This window comes from Eurytemora carolleeae, unplaced genomic scaffold, assembly GCF_000591075.1.
Source record: "Eurytemora carolleeae unplaced genomic scaffold, Eaff_2.0 scaffold231, whole genome shotgun sequence".
Classification (NCBI taxonomy): Eukaryota; Metazoa; Arthropoda; class Copepoda; order Calanoida; family Temoridae; genus Eurytemora; species Eurytemora carolleeae.
In genome coordinates this window covers 156,393-172,874 of record NW_019396122.1, presented here as the reverse complement: position 1 = coordinate 172,874, position 16,482 = coordinate 156,393, and the positions used below count along the sequence as shown (strand labels likewise).

Genomic DNA, 16,482 nt, shown 5'->3' with positions numbered 1-16,482 from the left:
CCCCCCCCCCCCATTTAGCATGCGTAATTTATAAATCTATGTCACATAGATCCAGAGAGCAATGATAATCTGTGTCAAATATTTAAGACTGTGTCGATTTGAAGTGTCGCAACGCCTTGTCTTTGATTTTATCATACTAACTCACGCTTTCTTTTTTGTAGTCCTAGACATGTACATTTTAGAACTACAAAGTGCTTGTTTGTAGTTTTAGTTTTCAAGAAGAAATTGGCAAACTTCTCATCGATTTTAGCGCCGTAAAAGCTTGAAACCTTTGGATGGTTGTGATGTAAGAAAAAAAGTTTCTGAAAAAAACCTGAAAATCAAAACGTAAAAAGTAAAAAAAGTCCCAGGACAAAATGTCACTGAAAATAAAATTTACGGTTTTGGAATCCTGTGATTTATTTTTTCATAGAACCAATCAAAGTAACAATCAAATCAACCAATAGAGAGTACTCAGTTGATTGTGCTTATTTGTTATACTCTGTATAGTTTTTCGTTGTTTGTACCATTAGATCGAAATAGATTCCTATATTAAACGAAAATAGGTTCCGAATTTAAGCTCTAGCATTAACTATTTGATTTTTAAGGAAAAATTAAAAGGAATTTCCAACTTTGATAATTTGATCTAACAGAATTTAAAGTCTGAATTATCTTAGGCATGGGGTTGCGAAGATATTAATTTAGAAAATTATAGTTTGTTGAGCTCATTTCGTCCTTATTTTGGCGAGCTTTCCCCTGACATTTAGTATTTGCAATATGTGTTTTATTTATAAATAATAAATACATTGTGGTCCTGGTTTTAAGTAAAAATAGATGATCTATTTGTGTACATTATACTATGTGAACTCATTCACTCAAATATTATTCATTCTTTCTTCCAGAAATAAAAACATGAACACTTTCTTTACAACCTGTCCTAAACTAACCCGTCCCTGTACTCCTCTATGAAAAGAACTGTCCTACCTGAGAAATATTATAATGAACCCGTCCCTGTACTCCACTAAGAAAAGAACTGTACTACCTGGAAATATTATAATGAACCCGTCCCTGTACTCCACTAAGAAAAGAACTGTACTACCTGGAAATATTATAAATGCACCCGTCCCTGTACTCCACTATGAAAAGAACTGTACTACCTGAGAAATATTATATTGAACCCGTCCCTGTACTCCACTAAGAAAAGAACTGTACTACCTGGAAATATTATAATGAACCCGTCCCTGTACTCCACTAAGAAAAGAACTATACTACCTGGAAATATTATATTTGAACCCGTCCCTGTACTCCACTATGAAAAGAACTGTACTACCTGAGAAATATTATAATGAACCCGTCCCTGTACTCCACTAAGAAAAGAACTGTACTACCTGGAAATATTATAATGAACCCGTCCCTGTACTCCACTAAGAAAAGAACTGTACTACCTGGAAATATTATAAATGCACCCGTCCCTGTACTCCACTAAGAAAAGAACTGTACTACCTGGAAATATTATAAATGCACCCGTCCCTGTACTCCACTATGAAAAGAACTGTACTACCTCAGAAATATTATAATAGAACCCGTCCCTGTACTCCGCTTTGAAAAGAACTGTACTACCTGAGAAATATTATAATGAACCCGTCCCTGTACTCCTCTATTAATAGAACTGTACTACCTGAGAAATAATATAATGGAGCACGTCCCGTACTCCACTATGAAAAGAACTTTTCTACCTGAGAAATATTATAATAGAATCCGTCCCTGTTCTCCATTATGAAAAGAACTGTACTATAGCTGAGAAATATTATAATAGAACCCGTCCCTTTACTCCTCTATGAAAAGAATTTTACTACCTGAGAAACATTATAAATGAACCCGTCCCTATGCTCCACTAAGAAAAGAACTGTACTACCTGAGAAATATTATAATAGAACCCGTTCCTGTACTCCACTAAGAAAAGAACCGTCCTACCTGAGAAACGTTATACACGAACCCTTCCGTGCACTCCTCTAAGCTAGTATTGCCCAAAATTCGTCTTTAAATCAAGTTCTTATTATTGTTTGTTTCAATTGTAAAGAAAACTAAATATTTGATAATTTCGATGGATTAAAAAAAAATCACTGAAATAAAATGACTTGCTAGGGCAAGAAGGGGAAATGCTTTATTGAAAAAATAAAAATTAGGGTTTGTTTAAATTCATGATAATATTTCTCTGAGATATTCTAATTGCAAAACTTTATACAAACTATTTCGCTGTAAAATCTTGTTCTGAGTAAATAAAAGTAAAAAAGAACATAATACAAATTCTGATGTGTGGACACTAATTTACAAACAGATTTCTCAAAATTAAACTGTCATTAGTTATTAGACAATGATAAGAAAATAGAATCATTTGTCAAGATCTTCGCTTATTTATAAATATCATCTGTAAAAGTTCACAACGCCTAAAAATAATTGTCTTTGACGGAACCTATACATCATGACAGGACAGAGAGAGAGAGCATGCACTGCCTGCACGGAACTCCTTTGGCCTCTCGAAAAGAAGACATATAGTGTTAAGTTCTTTTTGTGTTGTTGTTAATCTATGGGTTTTTCGTTCACAATAACCCTGAGGCAGAAACCCAAAGGAGTTACGCGCATGAGCTCTCTCTGTCTTGTAATTCAACGCGGCATGCGCGTAACTTCTTTGGGATCTGCATTAGGGTTATTGTGAAAGAAACTCCCCTGAATCTTGGAAAAACAACATCTAGTGTTCTATCTGTATTGTTATTAATTTAAGATAGAGACACATTAATGTTCTGAAGTGAACCCTGATTATTCTGGAAAACTACGCGTCCACTTTTACAATTCAAATTTGCTGCAGTCTTCCTTTAAGTATTAAAACATATGAGTTAAGTCAGAAAAAATACGCTAAGGCCCAGGAAATTACAGTTTGAAATATGTATTTTTAGATATTAATCTTCTGTATACATATATATACTTTGCTTGTCTGTCTGAGTGTTTGTTTGTTTGTATCCAATAAACGTTACAACGGCTGAACCGATCGGGCCCAAATTTGTTGTGGGACCTCACGTGACTCTAGGGATGTTTTATGGATGATCGAATTTTTAAAATTTGCCTCTATCAAAATTTGATTTTAAAAAATGTTGAAAATCCGGATTTTGTTTTTCAATTTACAATTCTTTTTTGCAATGTTTTTAATGTTTACAATTGTAATAGAAGATGGGCGCGAAGCGCCCTACAAGCCTAGTATATTTTAATTGTTTATTAAAGGGACTGCAAAGCGTAATTTCAAGTGACCTTTCAGTTTAAGAAGTGACATGACTGATTCACAAAGATACCCGTTCAAAATTTGTCTGAACAATACTGATGTAATTATCTTTATTTTTCTATTTTTAATTTGATGATTTTAAATTGCAGTCCTCAGTAAAAACCCTCCATTATATACATGCATGGTAATAAATCATTACTAAACCCCTTGGGGCTCCATGTTTAATAAAAATGTATAAATAGTAATTGTTCAATAAAAGTTGTAGACACTGAAATAATATCCACTTCTACTGAGAAATGTTTTGCAATTTTTCTGTGAATAACTTGGAAATTGTTTTTAGAAAGAAAATATTTAAGTTTTCTATTATTATTTATTCTTAGAATTCTACTGAAGATTGTGTTATGTTATCTGTATGATAAAGCTTTTCGCTCATATATGTATATATATATATATTTATTTTTAATTTTAATAATAATATAAATTATTTACATTTATGTTAGCTACAGTTGGCCATATGACTGAACCGAATGGGCTGACATTATTTGAGGGAACTCATGTGTTTCCCGGGGGTAGCATAGGCTAAAAAAATGTTTTGTTTCAACATTTTTTTTTCAATTTTTTAAAATTCCTCGAGCAACGCCGGGCACTTCAGCTACTAATTAAATATAATTAGATAAACGATAAAAAATAATAGGAAAAGTGAAGTGAGAAAAAGAAATGGTTTCAAAACAGTAATAATGATATTAGCCAATTGACATGTTTATTGGAGCTCTCTAAAGAATTCTAAATATATTTATCCTAGATTTTATGTTGACACAACACATGGAACTCATTTGTAAACAAAGTTTTTTTAATATTAAGAAGTTTCCTGGAGCATGAATTAGATTCCCAGTCTGAATTATACTCGGAGAAACTAGAATTTAGTCCAGATCCTTGGATCCACGTTTCAGGTTCGTCTCCAGGTACTCGGCAACGGTGTGGAAAATTTGCACCGACAAAAACCCAACCCATGAGCTGCATAGAGGTTAGGATGTATGGGAGAGAGAATAAGAAATAATTAATTTTCTGTTCCAAACCAAACTCTCCCAGCTCCGCCAAAACATCATCAAAAGTCACTTTCTTCACTTTCTCCTCAGTTTTCTTAGTTTCTAGGTTGGATAGAAGCGGAGAAGGATCGGAGGGATCAATTGTTTCCATCCTTGCACTAGATCCTTGCACAATGAAAACTGCAGCGGTGAATACTGCAACCCTGGATGGCTTTCTACCGTTTAGTCCCGAACTGCGGACAATTATCTTCGGAGAATTGAGGAAGTTCAACCTGAACCCTCCTCGAACCTAACTAGGTTTAAAGTATAGATCTTTAAACACTTAACAAGGAAACTTTCAAGACGTTTCTCTGTTTATATCCCGACCGCAATGACTGGATTAGATTAGAAGCAAGACTAATAATCTCTAGAGTGTACTTTAGAAGGAAAGCTGTAGAAAGTTTGAAACCTAACTACTTCTAATACTAGAATAATACAGTATTATTATATTAGAATTATTAAGATTGTTTAGGGAAAATAATACTCAAATCAGAAAATTGAAACTTTGGCACCTTTTTTTAATATTTGTTGCCTATTGAATTGTTAAGCTATGAACTGAAAAAAAGTAGAATTAAACAAAGAAAAATGGGTTTGGAAATGAGGCCAAATGTATTACAAAGAACATTATGAATGTTTAATGTTCCAATACATGAAAGTTTATTGATAAATCTAAGATCGTCTTTAATTTACGCGGAGTTATTAATACAACAAAATACACGTGAACAAAAAAATTAAACTTTTCTCTGAGATCTGAAATGTCAAATTGTGGTCTACCTTCAAACATTTAAAATGTCAGAAATATTGTCGAGATATTGTACTCAAAGAGAATAGAATATATATTAGAGGGAAATTTAGAGAATCTCTCGGTATGAATTTTTTCAGTCCCTTTCAGCCTGAAAGGGAGTTCAAAGTGTACAACTCATGTAAATGTTCACAAATTATATGCAGTAGAGTACACTAATACGGTATGTTCCCTAGACTATCCATTTCAATTTCGAATTTTTTAAAACTGTTAAAAAACTTTATGAAATTAGAGTTTGTGGCAAAGACTGAATTCCTTTGTAGATATCTTGATAGAAAGGATTCACTGCGATTTAATGGTCTCACGCTCTCAAGCTTAAATTGTTGAGAATTTTGCCAATTACTTCTAAAAAACCAAAGCTAACAACAAGTGCTTTACAGTGCAAAAATGTACATGTAAAGGTCTACAGAAAAGTATAACTGAGTCAGAGCGGTACAATTTAAACCTACGGATTGATTTATAATTCCTCTTCAATTTCCCGTAGTGGTCAGACCTTACAGAGATAACTTTTATAGAGATCAAAGCATTTATTCTCATATATATAAGTGCCCACATGGTATATCGAGATCGAGCGTTTAACAATATCCCACTCAAAAGATCCACTCTAGGTCTTTATATATGCAAAGTACTTTGGTGAATACAAAACATCATTTGATTTATAGTTATAACGGAAAATCATCGTTTGTTAAGTGAAAGGCATAGCATCTATGTGAAATGATCATTGGTCAATTATAAAACCAGCCTATTTCATAATTTGGTTTTCTTTTAATATTAATTTTAGATTTTCTATAAAATGATATTCCAGGGCCCAAAAGGTTATATAGCATAAATATGTGAAGTACATCTGCAGTATGGAAACAGTACAACAAAATGGCCGTTTTACACTTTTTTCTAGTAAATTCCCCTCTAATATATATTCTATTCTCTTTGATTGTACTCTATAAAAAGATTTATATGTTCGTTTAATATCTTTAATAATTTTTCGCGACAAAAAGAAGGTCGTCTACATTTAAAAAAAATAGTACAACGCTTATTTAGTAAATGTTCTGCATCTTATCCACACTCTTCATCATTGGTAGTCCTGGAGTCCGGGGATGGGAAAAATCAATGGATTGTACTTCAATATTGTAGTTTTATATGTTTCGTTGATCTGGTATAGACCAGTTTTGGTTTCAATATCAAATCTGATAAATCTACTGAGGAAGCTTCAGTGAGTTGTTCACTTTATATCTTCAGAGAAAGAAACTATGACCTTCACAGTAGTTCAGAGAGTTAGATGCATTAGTCCTAAAATCCAAACCAAAAATGAAACCTCGTCGGTAAGCCGTTACCGTTACCTTCGGCACAGTAATTTAATTATTTCTTTATTGAGTTTAAGTTTAAGTTTAAATACATTTACACATATATAAAACTACTGAGGATTGGCCATCAGTTTGTATAGTAATTTTAGCCAGACATGTATCACAATGTTTTGTAGTGTAGCTGAAACTATATCATATATATGAATATGTAAACTTTATAAAGACTTCAAATATTTATCAACTCATACAATTGTTTAATCAGATACAAAATAATATTTTTTAAATGTTCGGGAATTATCATTTAACATGAAATCATAAACATTATGAAATATGAGGTTTATATTNAAGTTGAAATTCAAACAAGTTGGTATTCAGAAAAGTTGAATTCCAAATAAGTTTATATCCAGAGAAGTTGATAACCAAACTGTCCATTATATTTCAGTCTATTAAATAAACATGAATAAAAAGGTATTTTTAATGTTTTGATGTTTTCTAAATCTCAACATTAAGCATTGAACTCCATCCTAACGTAGACCTACAGATTGATTTTATTCCTAATACCCTGCAGTGGTCAGACCCTACAGAGATAACTTTTATAGAGATCAAGCATTTTATCCTCATATACATATATAAGTGCCCATATGGTATATCGAGATCAAGCGTTTAACAATACCCCACTCAAAAGATCCACTAGCTCTAGGTCTATATATATATATATATATATAAAATTGTAATTTAACACAGAAAAAGTTTAACTTGTAAATTAAGATTTCGTTGACAGGTATTTAATAAAGACAATGTACAAAGAAAACGTCCTAAAAAGACAACTTTTAAAAATTACCAGACGAAGTGAGTGCAAAGAAATTAAGTCTTTGCCACAAGCTTCAATTTTCTAATCACTATATCTTTGCAACCTGATGGTGTAAACCTTTGATGTTTAAAACCTTATTAAAAGTTTTAAATATCTTAGGTCTACAACATTGGGTTATAATGATATAGGGATTAGAAAATTAGAGTTTGTGGCAAAGACTAAATTCCTTTGTAGATATCATGATAGACAGGATTGCGTTATTCTTTGTATTTCTTTAAATTAGAATTACCAATGAGAATATCGAATTTGTAAATGATGTATCTCATAAAAATGTTTCTAAACCGTTTTCACAGACAAATTATAAAATGACACTAGACCGTTTTCACAGACAAATTACAAAATCCTTAGCGGTATTTCTAATCAAAAGAAAGATCAAAGACGACAAAAATTTGGCAGTTTATGGATTATGATGGATAATACGATCAAATAAATATATTTTCTAACCTCGGCACGTGTTTTGGAATATTCATAGAAGTAAATATTTCCATTTACTGATAGCGCCGATTTAAGAATTCATAACTCTGATTGGATAATGAGATAGATAGAAAGATAGATGTTACCGCCAAACTATTTTTATTGGTTCAGAAAAGACAGCAAACACATGACTGAACCCTGATTGGATCAGGCGCTAATGGACTCGGCATACAGAAGTGAATAACACTGTATACAGTGGAAGTACAATCTCTTATTATGATGCGATTGGAGAATCCACATAATTATTTTACAACGGAAAACCTAAAAATAACGTTTCCTCGCCAATTTCTTTTTTACTAAGAATGCTACACATAGATCAAATTTTTCGTCGTTTTTCTGGGGTTGCAACTTATTTCAAAAACTCACAAATACTTTTCATAGCCCTAAACATGAAAATTTTAGAACCATAAAGAACTTGTTTTTTAGCATCAGTTTTTAAGAAGTAATTGGCAAAATAATTATCGATTTTTGTGTGAGAGCTTTCAACATTTGGATCACTGTGGCTATCTTTGTTCATATTACCTCGTCTGTACGTAATACACAAAATAATATATATATATATGATTGTGATTGTGATGTGAACTTTAAATACTGAAATATATATGATTGTATATATAAAATACAGACATAATAAATTTAATAAATGACTATCAAAACATTTATTTTTTATCATCTTTGTAATTCTCATCAGTGTTTAAAACACAGATAACGATATTTTTCTTATGATGTGTCATCAAGAGAAAAATCATATACCTCAGTTTATTTAGTGTTTTACAATTTTATTACATTAAAACCTGATTTCATGACATTATGATTTCTAGACATTTTTATTCCTAGACACGTTGAAATCCAAACAAGTGTATATCCGGATAAGTTTATATCAACCTATGTTGATTTTTAAACAAGTTTATATCCAGAGAGTTTATATACAGAAAAGTTGATAACCAAACAACAAGTTTATATCCATAAAAGTTGATAACCAAACAATTTTATATCCAGATAAGTTTATATCAACCCATGTTGATTTTTAAACAAGTTTATATCCAGAGAGTTTATATCCAGAAAAGTTGATAACCAAACAACAAGTTTATATCCAGAGAAGTTGATAACCAAACAAGTTTATATCCAGAGAAGTTGAATTCCAAACAAGTTTATATCCAGAGAAGTTAATAACCAAACAAGTTTATATCCAGAAAGTTGAATTCCAAACAAGTTAATATCCAGAGAAGTTGATAACCAAACAAGTTTATTTCCAGAAAGTTGAATTCCAAACAAGTTAATATCCAGAGAAGTTGATAACCAAACAAGTTTATTTCCAGAAAGTTGAAATTCAAACAAGTTAATATCCAGAGAAGTTGATAACCAAACAAGTTTATATCCATAGAAGTTGAAATTCAAACAAGTTGGTATTCAGAAAAGTTGAAATCCAAACAAGTTGATATCCATACAAAACAATTTCTATATAAGTTGATTTCTGAACAAGGGGATATCCAGACAAGTTGATTTCCAGACAAGATGATATCCAGACATGTTGCTCTCTTGACAAGATGATATCCAAGAAAAGGTGCATTTATCAGACAATATCAAACTTTATTAAAAGCGGATACCTTGGAAAGTTCATATGTATATAAGTGGATACCAAGACAGGTTTAGCTTCAATACCAGATTGAATCAAGTTTCGTATCGTTGCAATTTAGTTTGAAATCCAGTTAGAAAACACGGTACTGATACGCGGTTTTCCGGTTTAGCCGAGTAGCTTTGGGAGCTGGAAGGTTGGAGTGAGAGTTGAAGGATAAATATACTACGTATTGGTCCTTGGCTTACAATATAGAGCCAAACCTACAGGTTATTACGCTTGCCGAGCTGTGATATTGGTGCAACCCTGGTACCCGGCACAAAGTTTACATTCGTCTCAGTTCCTTTTATTCTTTCTCCGCAAACACTAGAAACTCTCTACTGTACACACAAGGCACAGTTTACGCCCGTATTCGGTGTAATACGATACCAACCTTAGTTTTATGCAGGTTATAATACTGCCCTGCCAGTTTTTACAGATTCAAGCATTATATTCTCAACAAAAGATACATTCAGTTATAATGCAAGAAGGAAGGGCAGATAAGAGAATAAATATATGTCTGCTGCACTGTGAATCATTCAATTGATAGAGCAGGGTCGGAGCTGGGAAGAAAATGATTCATATAGTTAAATTTTATTGAATAGTTCTAGTATCTAGTTAGTACACATGTGAACGGTTTAAATGTTTCAACAAAACAGCTGAAGTGGAGAAAGGGGAGTTAGTTAGTTTAATCCAACAGTAGGAGTTCTATCATGGAGAGGAATAGAACAACAGATAATGGAAACGTTCTTGTCGATCCAGGATTTGTTTCTCCTATTTATGATTTCGGTGAGGATGAACGGAGAAAGAAGAACGGATTATCCCGGACTAGATCTAGCAGTATTCATGCTGATCCTCATCAGATAGAGATATCTCTAGAAGAGGGAGCAGGAGATCCTACTGACGAGGTTCTGGACCGAGCAGCAGGGTTCTTCGTGGAGCATAATGAGAACTATGAGATCAGTTGGGCGGATGCCTCCCATATGATCTCTGATGCTGAGACAGATCCGTCTAAACCTCCAGTTCCAGGTCTTAACAAGGAGTACTTAACCTGGAGACTTAGGAGAACCATTGAAAGTATTTTCTTCCGTTTGTTTACTCTACTTCTAATACTGGTAGACATTGTGATAGTTATAGTTGATCTATCCATAGAGGGAAGTCAACCCGGCCTTCAAATAGTTGATCTTGTAATATCAATATATTTTGTTATAGAAGTGTCTCTAAGATTAATCGCTTTAAAACCTCATGCGTTCTTTATACATTGGTACAACGTTCTAGATCTAGTTGTAATTCTCGTCACTTTCATTATATCTGTGATAGCACTAAGTGGAACCAACTGGGCGGAAGGATTGTCCCTTTTCACTGCTCTCAGGTTTGTGAGAATTGTCCGGTTTGTCCGAATCTACACGGAGAAGAAGAATATTGAAACTGCAGCTCGTCAACTTATCTCACAGAACAAACGGAGATATCAGCAGGATGGGTTTGATCTCGACCTCACCTACGTTACCAATCGTGTGATAGCTACTAGTTTCCCTAGCTCCGGGTTGTGGGCAGCATACAGAAATCCCATTGAGAAGGTCGCGCAATTTCTTGACACCAAACATAAAGATCATTACAAGGTGTTTAATCTTTGCAGTGAGAAAACTTACAACACTTCATTCTTCCACGACAGGGTGGAGAGAGTTCTCATTGATGATCACAACGTTCCAAGTGTAGCGCAGTTGTTGGAGTTTGCTGATACTGTTCGAACCTGGTTGGGTGAACATCCTGATAATGTTATCGTTGTTCACTGTAAGGGTGGAAAGGGAAGAACTGGAACTATGATCTGTGTCTGGTTAATTGAATCAGGAGTATTTACAAGTGCATCACTTAGTCTGGACTACTTTGGACATCGTCGGACAGATACAAACGTGAGTAAGAAATTTCAGGGTGTTGAGACCCCTAGCCAGAGCAGGTATGTCGGATACTACGAGATTGTAAAGAACAATGGAAGAATCCTACCGGAGAGTGTTCCTGTTCGCCTCACTGAGATCATTATTACTGGAATGATGTATATCGGAAACGGGACGGGATCAGATTTCTGGGTTGAAATAGACCAGGGGAGAGGAAACACGGTATTAACCGCAGTTTTCGGAACACAGAAGAACTGCACCATGGAGTACAACTCAGTGAAGGATACTCTCCGTATTAAAGTTTTAAACTGCCCTGTACTGAAGGGAGATACCAGAGTTCTATTCCAAACCAACTCTACCAATGTTCCCAAGTACTATGAGAAATGTCCGTTTTATTTCTGGTTCCACACTGGGTTCCTGGAGAACGGAGAACTACTCCTGAAAAGAGAGGATCTGGATAATCCGCATAAGAGTAAAACCTGGGATATTTACAGAGAAAACTTCTCTGTCAAGCTCTTGTTTGCTTAGATGACAAATTCCTAAGTATTTTCTATCAAAACACATGATTTACCTCCTCAGCTTATTTTCTTATTATTTATAATTAAAGTAGTATTAAATATTAATAAAGTGCTATTAAACATGCTATTTTTGTTCGTTGTTAAATTAGGTTATGATAAAGGAACAATAAGGGAGAAAAAAATGGTTCTGAATTTGTGCGAAATCTTTTTCATCCTTGGGTTAACTTTAAATGGAATTTGGTTGCTTTTTTTACTAAGCTGTTCAGGGTTGGATTGGTGATTTGAATATTTCTTTTGTTAATTTCATACAACAAAAATCTTCCCTTCAACTTAAAGAGACTATCGACTTAGTTTTAAGTAATCCTTCATTTGAAGAGTTCCGTGTCCAGTTTACAACAATGGTAAACTTTCAAATTTTGTCTGAGAAACTAAAAATATTCTTGTCTTTGTTCCTCAAAAGGGAACCTAACCTTTGAAAGTGACTTGTGGATTTATGCAGAGGAGACAAGTTATAAATTGACAGAATTGTTCTTTTTGCATGATAGAAAACAACGATATCTTCCTACATATATATCTGAATAAACAGATAATGGTACCACTGTGAATTGGGCAAGTAACTCTTTAAATGGAGGCTCACTCTTATACACTTCCTTAACAAGCGATGTAAAAGGTTAATCTTAATTTTGTCGAAATAATTCTGATTAAAACTGTATAAAAACCATAAGTTTTTATACATCATAACTTCGTTTAATTTGATTTTTATCAACCATGAACTTAATTCAAGAAGATTAATGTATAATTTATCAGAGGATTTACAGTTAAAACTTCTAGTTTTATTAATTCAATTAAATTTTAAAATTTTTCACAATAGAACGCGTTTTAAGTTACACAACCGTACATACATCTTTTAGAAAATAAACAAAGCTCTTATAGATTTCAATGATTAAAACAATTTGTTCAAATTATTCTTATCGTGCATAAATTTCACACTTCCGTTACTTAGTTCCAACTTCTAAGTTTACACAGTAACAAAATAATGTAATTTGAGCGTAAGTATGTAATATTCTAATGTATTTTGTAACATAAAAGGTTAACCAATAATGTAACGATATGAAGGTTGAAAAGATGTAATTAATTATGAGATATAAAGGTTTATCAAATGATCTGGCAAATATGACAAGTGTACAGGAAACCGTCAATTTTAGAAAGAAGACTTTTTAAATTCTTGACAATCGTCTCATCCTACCCGTCTCTGTAAATCATTACATTATTACATGAAGGACATTTTCATTCATTTTCTTATATTTTACACCATTCTGCAGCAGGCGGCAGGAAGACAGGCAATCAAGGAGACAGGCAATCAGGATGACAGACAAGCAGGAAGGCAGGCAGGCAGGCGGGAGATAGGGAGACAGGCATGCATTAGGTTTGATTTTAGTTCTAAGAATAGTTTAGGCTGATCATGGTTTATGAGGTAAACATTGTCAAGCACCAATGAGTTTGAATTTGATAGAAAATCACAATGATTGCATGTTTATTTAGAAAAATCATCTAAACGTTGAATTGTAAAACTTGAGGTTAACCCTATATTGAAGGGGGGGGGGGGGGCGGGGTTCCCTTAACTATTTGGGGCAGATAAATAGCATCATGCAAGACTAACTACAGCTATGAGTTGATACAGTTCTGGATTTATCGAAAAACAATCAGTTTTGATCTCTTCTGCATAATCCGCCAGACTAGCTCTCAACGTTAGTATCTAAAGGGAGACTTGATAAATTATGGAAGAAGATTTTTTAGACTATTCAAAAACTGTCATGTTTCGTGGTACACCCTGTATAAGAAATATGTAGATTGGTTTTCTTAATCTCCCCATCTCCTGATTATAGTTGTTCCTCTTCGGTCCGCTTTATATATATGTTAATCCGTCCCAACAGTAAGATATAATAATCTCTATCAATGGAGTCCAAAAGTGTATGACAAATCATTAGACAACAGAGCACTTTTCAGCATTAAAACTTGATTTCCGGGGCTTTAAAAAATGCAGCCGGTTTGTTAAGGTCACTTTGTCTTTGTGTATCCCTCCAATCTAGGTATGATACATGCGAAATTTGTACAAATTCGTGACCTCGAAGCTCCTCGAGTTTTGGTACGTCCAAGTTAAATTGTAAATTCGCAACTTTTTTGTTGTTCTTAATTCTCCAAAAGAAGAATTATATTTGAAAACATCCAATATAATCTAAATGTAAAATTTACTTTAATTTGTTGACATGAGATCGCTGTGTGCTTGATCTGGAAGCTGGATAATGTCCTTTATTATTAAATATGCTTATACATATATATCTTGCAGCATCATATTGACGTTTCAATTTAAAACATATTGGCGATTAATTATTGTTGCTCTCTTAGAGAAAGATACTTCAGCACAACTGTTTAATAGAATTTAAATTTTTTTTTTTTCTCCATTATTCTTACTTGGAAATTGTCAAATGAAAATTGACTTTCCTCCCTTACATATACAAGTTGTTGTGGCAAAATAGTTACGAAAATGGGCCTTATCTATACATGTAAATTTTATTAGACAGAATTTATAAAAATATGTAGATATCACATACATATTATATGCATATTTGTTTCATATTATATCTTTATGCCATGCAGAAGTGATCATTTATAGCTTTTCACAATAGTTTAACAAACATTAAATCATCATAAAACCCTTCGCAACTAATAATAAAAACAGTTCATGATTATGTTTGTTTACATGATTTTGTTCACTTAGATTTGTTTGTTTACATGATTAAGTTTGTTCACTTAGATTTGTTTTTTACATGATTAAGTTTGTTTAAATTACTTTGTTTATTTTCATAGTTCTGTGTTTTAACATAATTATTTGTTTACATGATTACGTTCGTTATTTGGTTGTTTTTCATCATAGTTTTGTTTGTTTGTTTACATGATTATGTTGGTTTAAATGATTATGTTGTTTACGTGATTATGTTTTTTTTTGCATGATATATGCTTGTTTACATGATTATGTTTGTTTACGTGATTATGTTGTTTATATTATTATGTTTGTTTATATGATTATGTTTGTTTACATGATTATTTATGTATTTAAATGAAAAAAAATATGTTCTTAAATAATTTAATTTATGTTGACATAAATTTGCTTGTTAAATTGAATTTGTTTGTTAAAATGATTTTACAAACAGAACACCGGTCTGCAACTGCAAATAAAAACATGACTATTTTTACTACTAACTTTCCGACCTACTGCAATATCGGACCTACGCCAGCTGTTTATTTTTCTATTATTTGAGGGTTAGGTTAGGTTCAGACAATTTCTGGGCCGAGCGCTGCGGCTAGGACAGGCAGGGGCCGAGCGCCGCGGCTAGGAAAGGCTAGGGGGCCGGGCGCTGCGCCAACAAGTCCATATTGCAGCTGTAAAACTACGTGCTAGTAGGTTGGATATGTTATAGTATAGCGGATTTGGCGTATATAGGTTAGAAGCGGAATATATTGGATTTGCGTAGGTCGAAAAATACACCACCCTATGGGGCACGTAAACGAGTTAATTTTATTTTGTATTTTATAAATAAGTTAAATCTCAAATAATAAGATTACATCATTTATAATTTTGTGTGTAAAATACGTGAAGAATATACAATATATGGCTAGGACAGGCTAGGGGGCCGAGCGCCGCGGCCACAAGGCCATATAGCAGCTGTAATACCACGTGCTAGTAGGTCGGATGTGTAGTATAGCGGATTTGGCGTAGGTCAGAAGTGGAGTATGGCGGATATGTGTAGGTCGAAAAATACACCACCCTATGGGGCACGTAAACGAGTTAATTTTATTTTGTATTTTATAAATAAGTTAAATCTCAAATAATAAGATTACATCATTTATAATTTTGTGTGTAAAATACGTGAAGAATATACAATATATGGCTAGGACAGGCTAGGGGGCCGAGCGCCGCGGCTAGGACAGGCTAGGGGGCCGGGCGCTGCGCCAACAAGTCCATATTGCAGCTGTAAAACTACGTGCTAGTAGGTTGGATATGTTATAGTATAGCGGATTTGGCGTAGGTCAGAAGTGGAGTATGGCGGATATGTGTAGGTCGAAAAATACACCACCATATTAAGATATATCTGCAGAGGTAATTATTTAGAAAATTGAAAAATTAGTTTGATTGAACAAATATTTGTTCAAAAAGACTATATAGTGAAGAAAAAAAAAGATTAACCACGCAAATTGACATAGTATAGCCAAGGCGTAATAAGGAGGATAATGAGCGTCATCAAAACTAACATTTAAAAAATGTTTAGCCCAAAGACGACATTTTTTGCAACAGCTTGATTTTAAAATGCCCCGTTTTATTCAGCATTTCAGCTGCTTCATCTTCCGGTGTACGCAGCTGCTATTCAGTGCTGAGCTATGCACGTGTGAATAGTCCTTCAGTTAGTGAAATATTTATACTCAAAAGAATTATATTGAAAAAGAAATATTATAACAATTGAACACTTTGAAAGAATGAACAGTGCATGTGCTCTTCAATGTCTCCGTGTAGTTTCCGTGGTGTATATTTTGTTTTATTGATAGAGAAATCATGTCCATTACTTCGGAACCGATTTCAGCTAATCGCGTAAAAGTTTGCTTAAAAGTTTAATG

General features: G+C 33.4%; 2 protein-coding genes across 2 annotated transcripts in view; one reads left to right on the top strand and one right to left on the bottom strand.

The window, feature by feature from the left end:
* LOC111695578 (organic cation transporter protein) overlaps positions 1-4,683 on the bottom strand; it is a gene marked incomplete in the record, with an annotated part of 16,629 nt that extends 11,946 nt beyond the window's left edge. The window contains 1 exon segment of the mRNA XM_023464946.1: positions 4,122-4,683. Coding sequence (XP_023320714.1) covers positions 4,122-4,450 — 329 coding nt within the window.
* A 4,902-nt stretch (positions 4,684-9,585) lies between these two features.
* Positions 9,586-11,938, top strand: LOC111695579 (phosphatidylinositol 3,4,5-trisphosphate 3-phosphatase TPTE2). The gene has a single exon (XM_023464947.1). The coding sequence runs from the start codon at positions 10,115-10,117 to the stop codon at positions 11,819-11,821; it is 1,707 nt and encodes a 568-aa protein (XP_023320715.1). The 5' UTR covers positions 9,586-10,114; the 3' UTR covers positions 11,822-11,938.
* Positions 11,939-16,482: the final 4,544 nt, after the last annotated feature.

What these genes read in the sequence shown, in the direction of transcription:
- LOC111695579 (XM_023464947.1), top strand. Translation starts at nt 10,115, where the DNA reads ATGGAGAGGAATAGAACAACAGATAATGGAAACGTTCTTGTCGATCCA.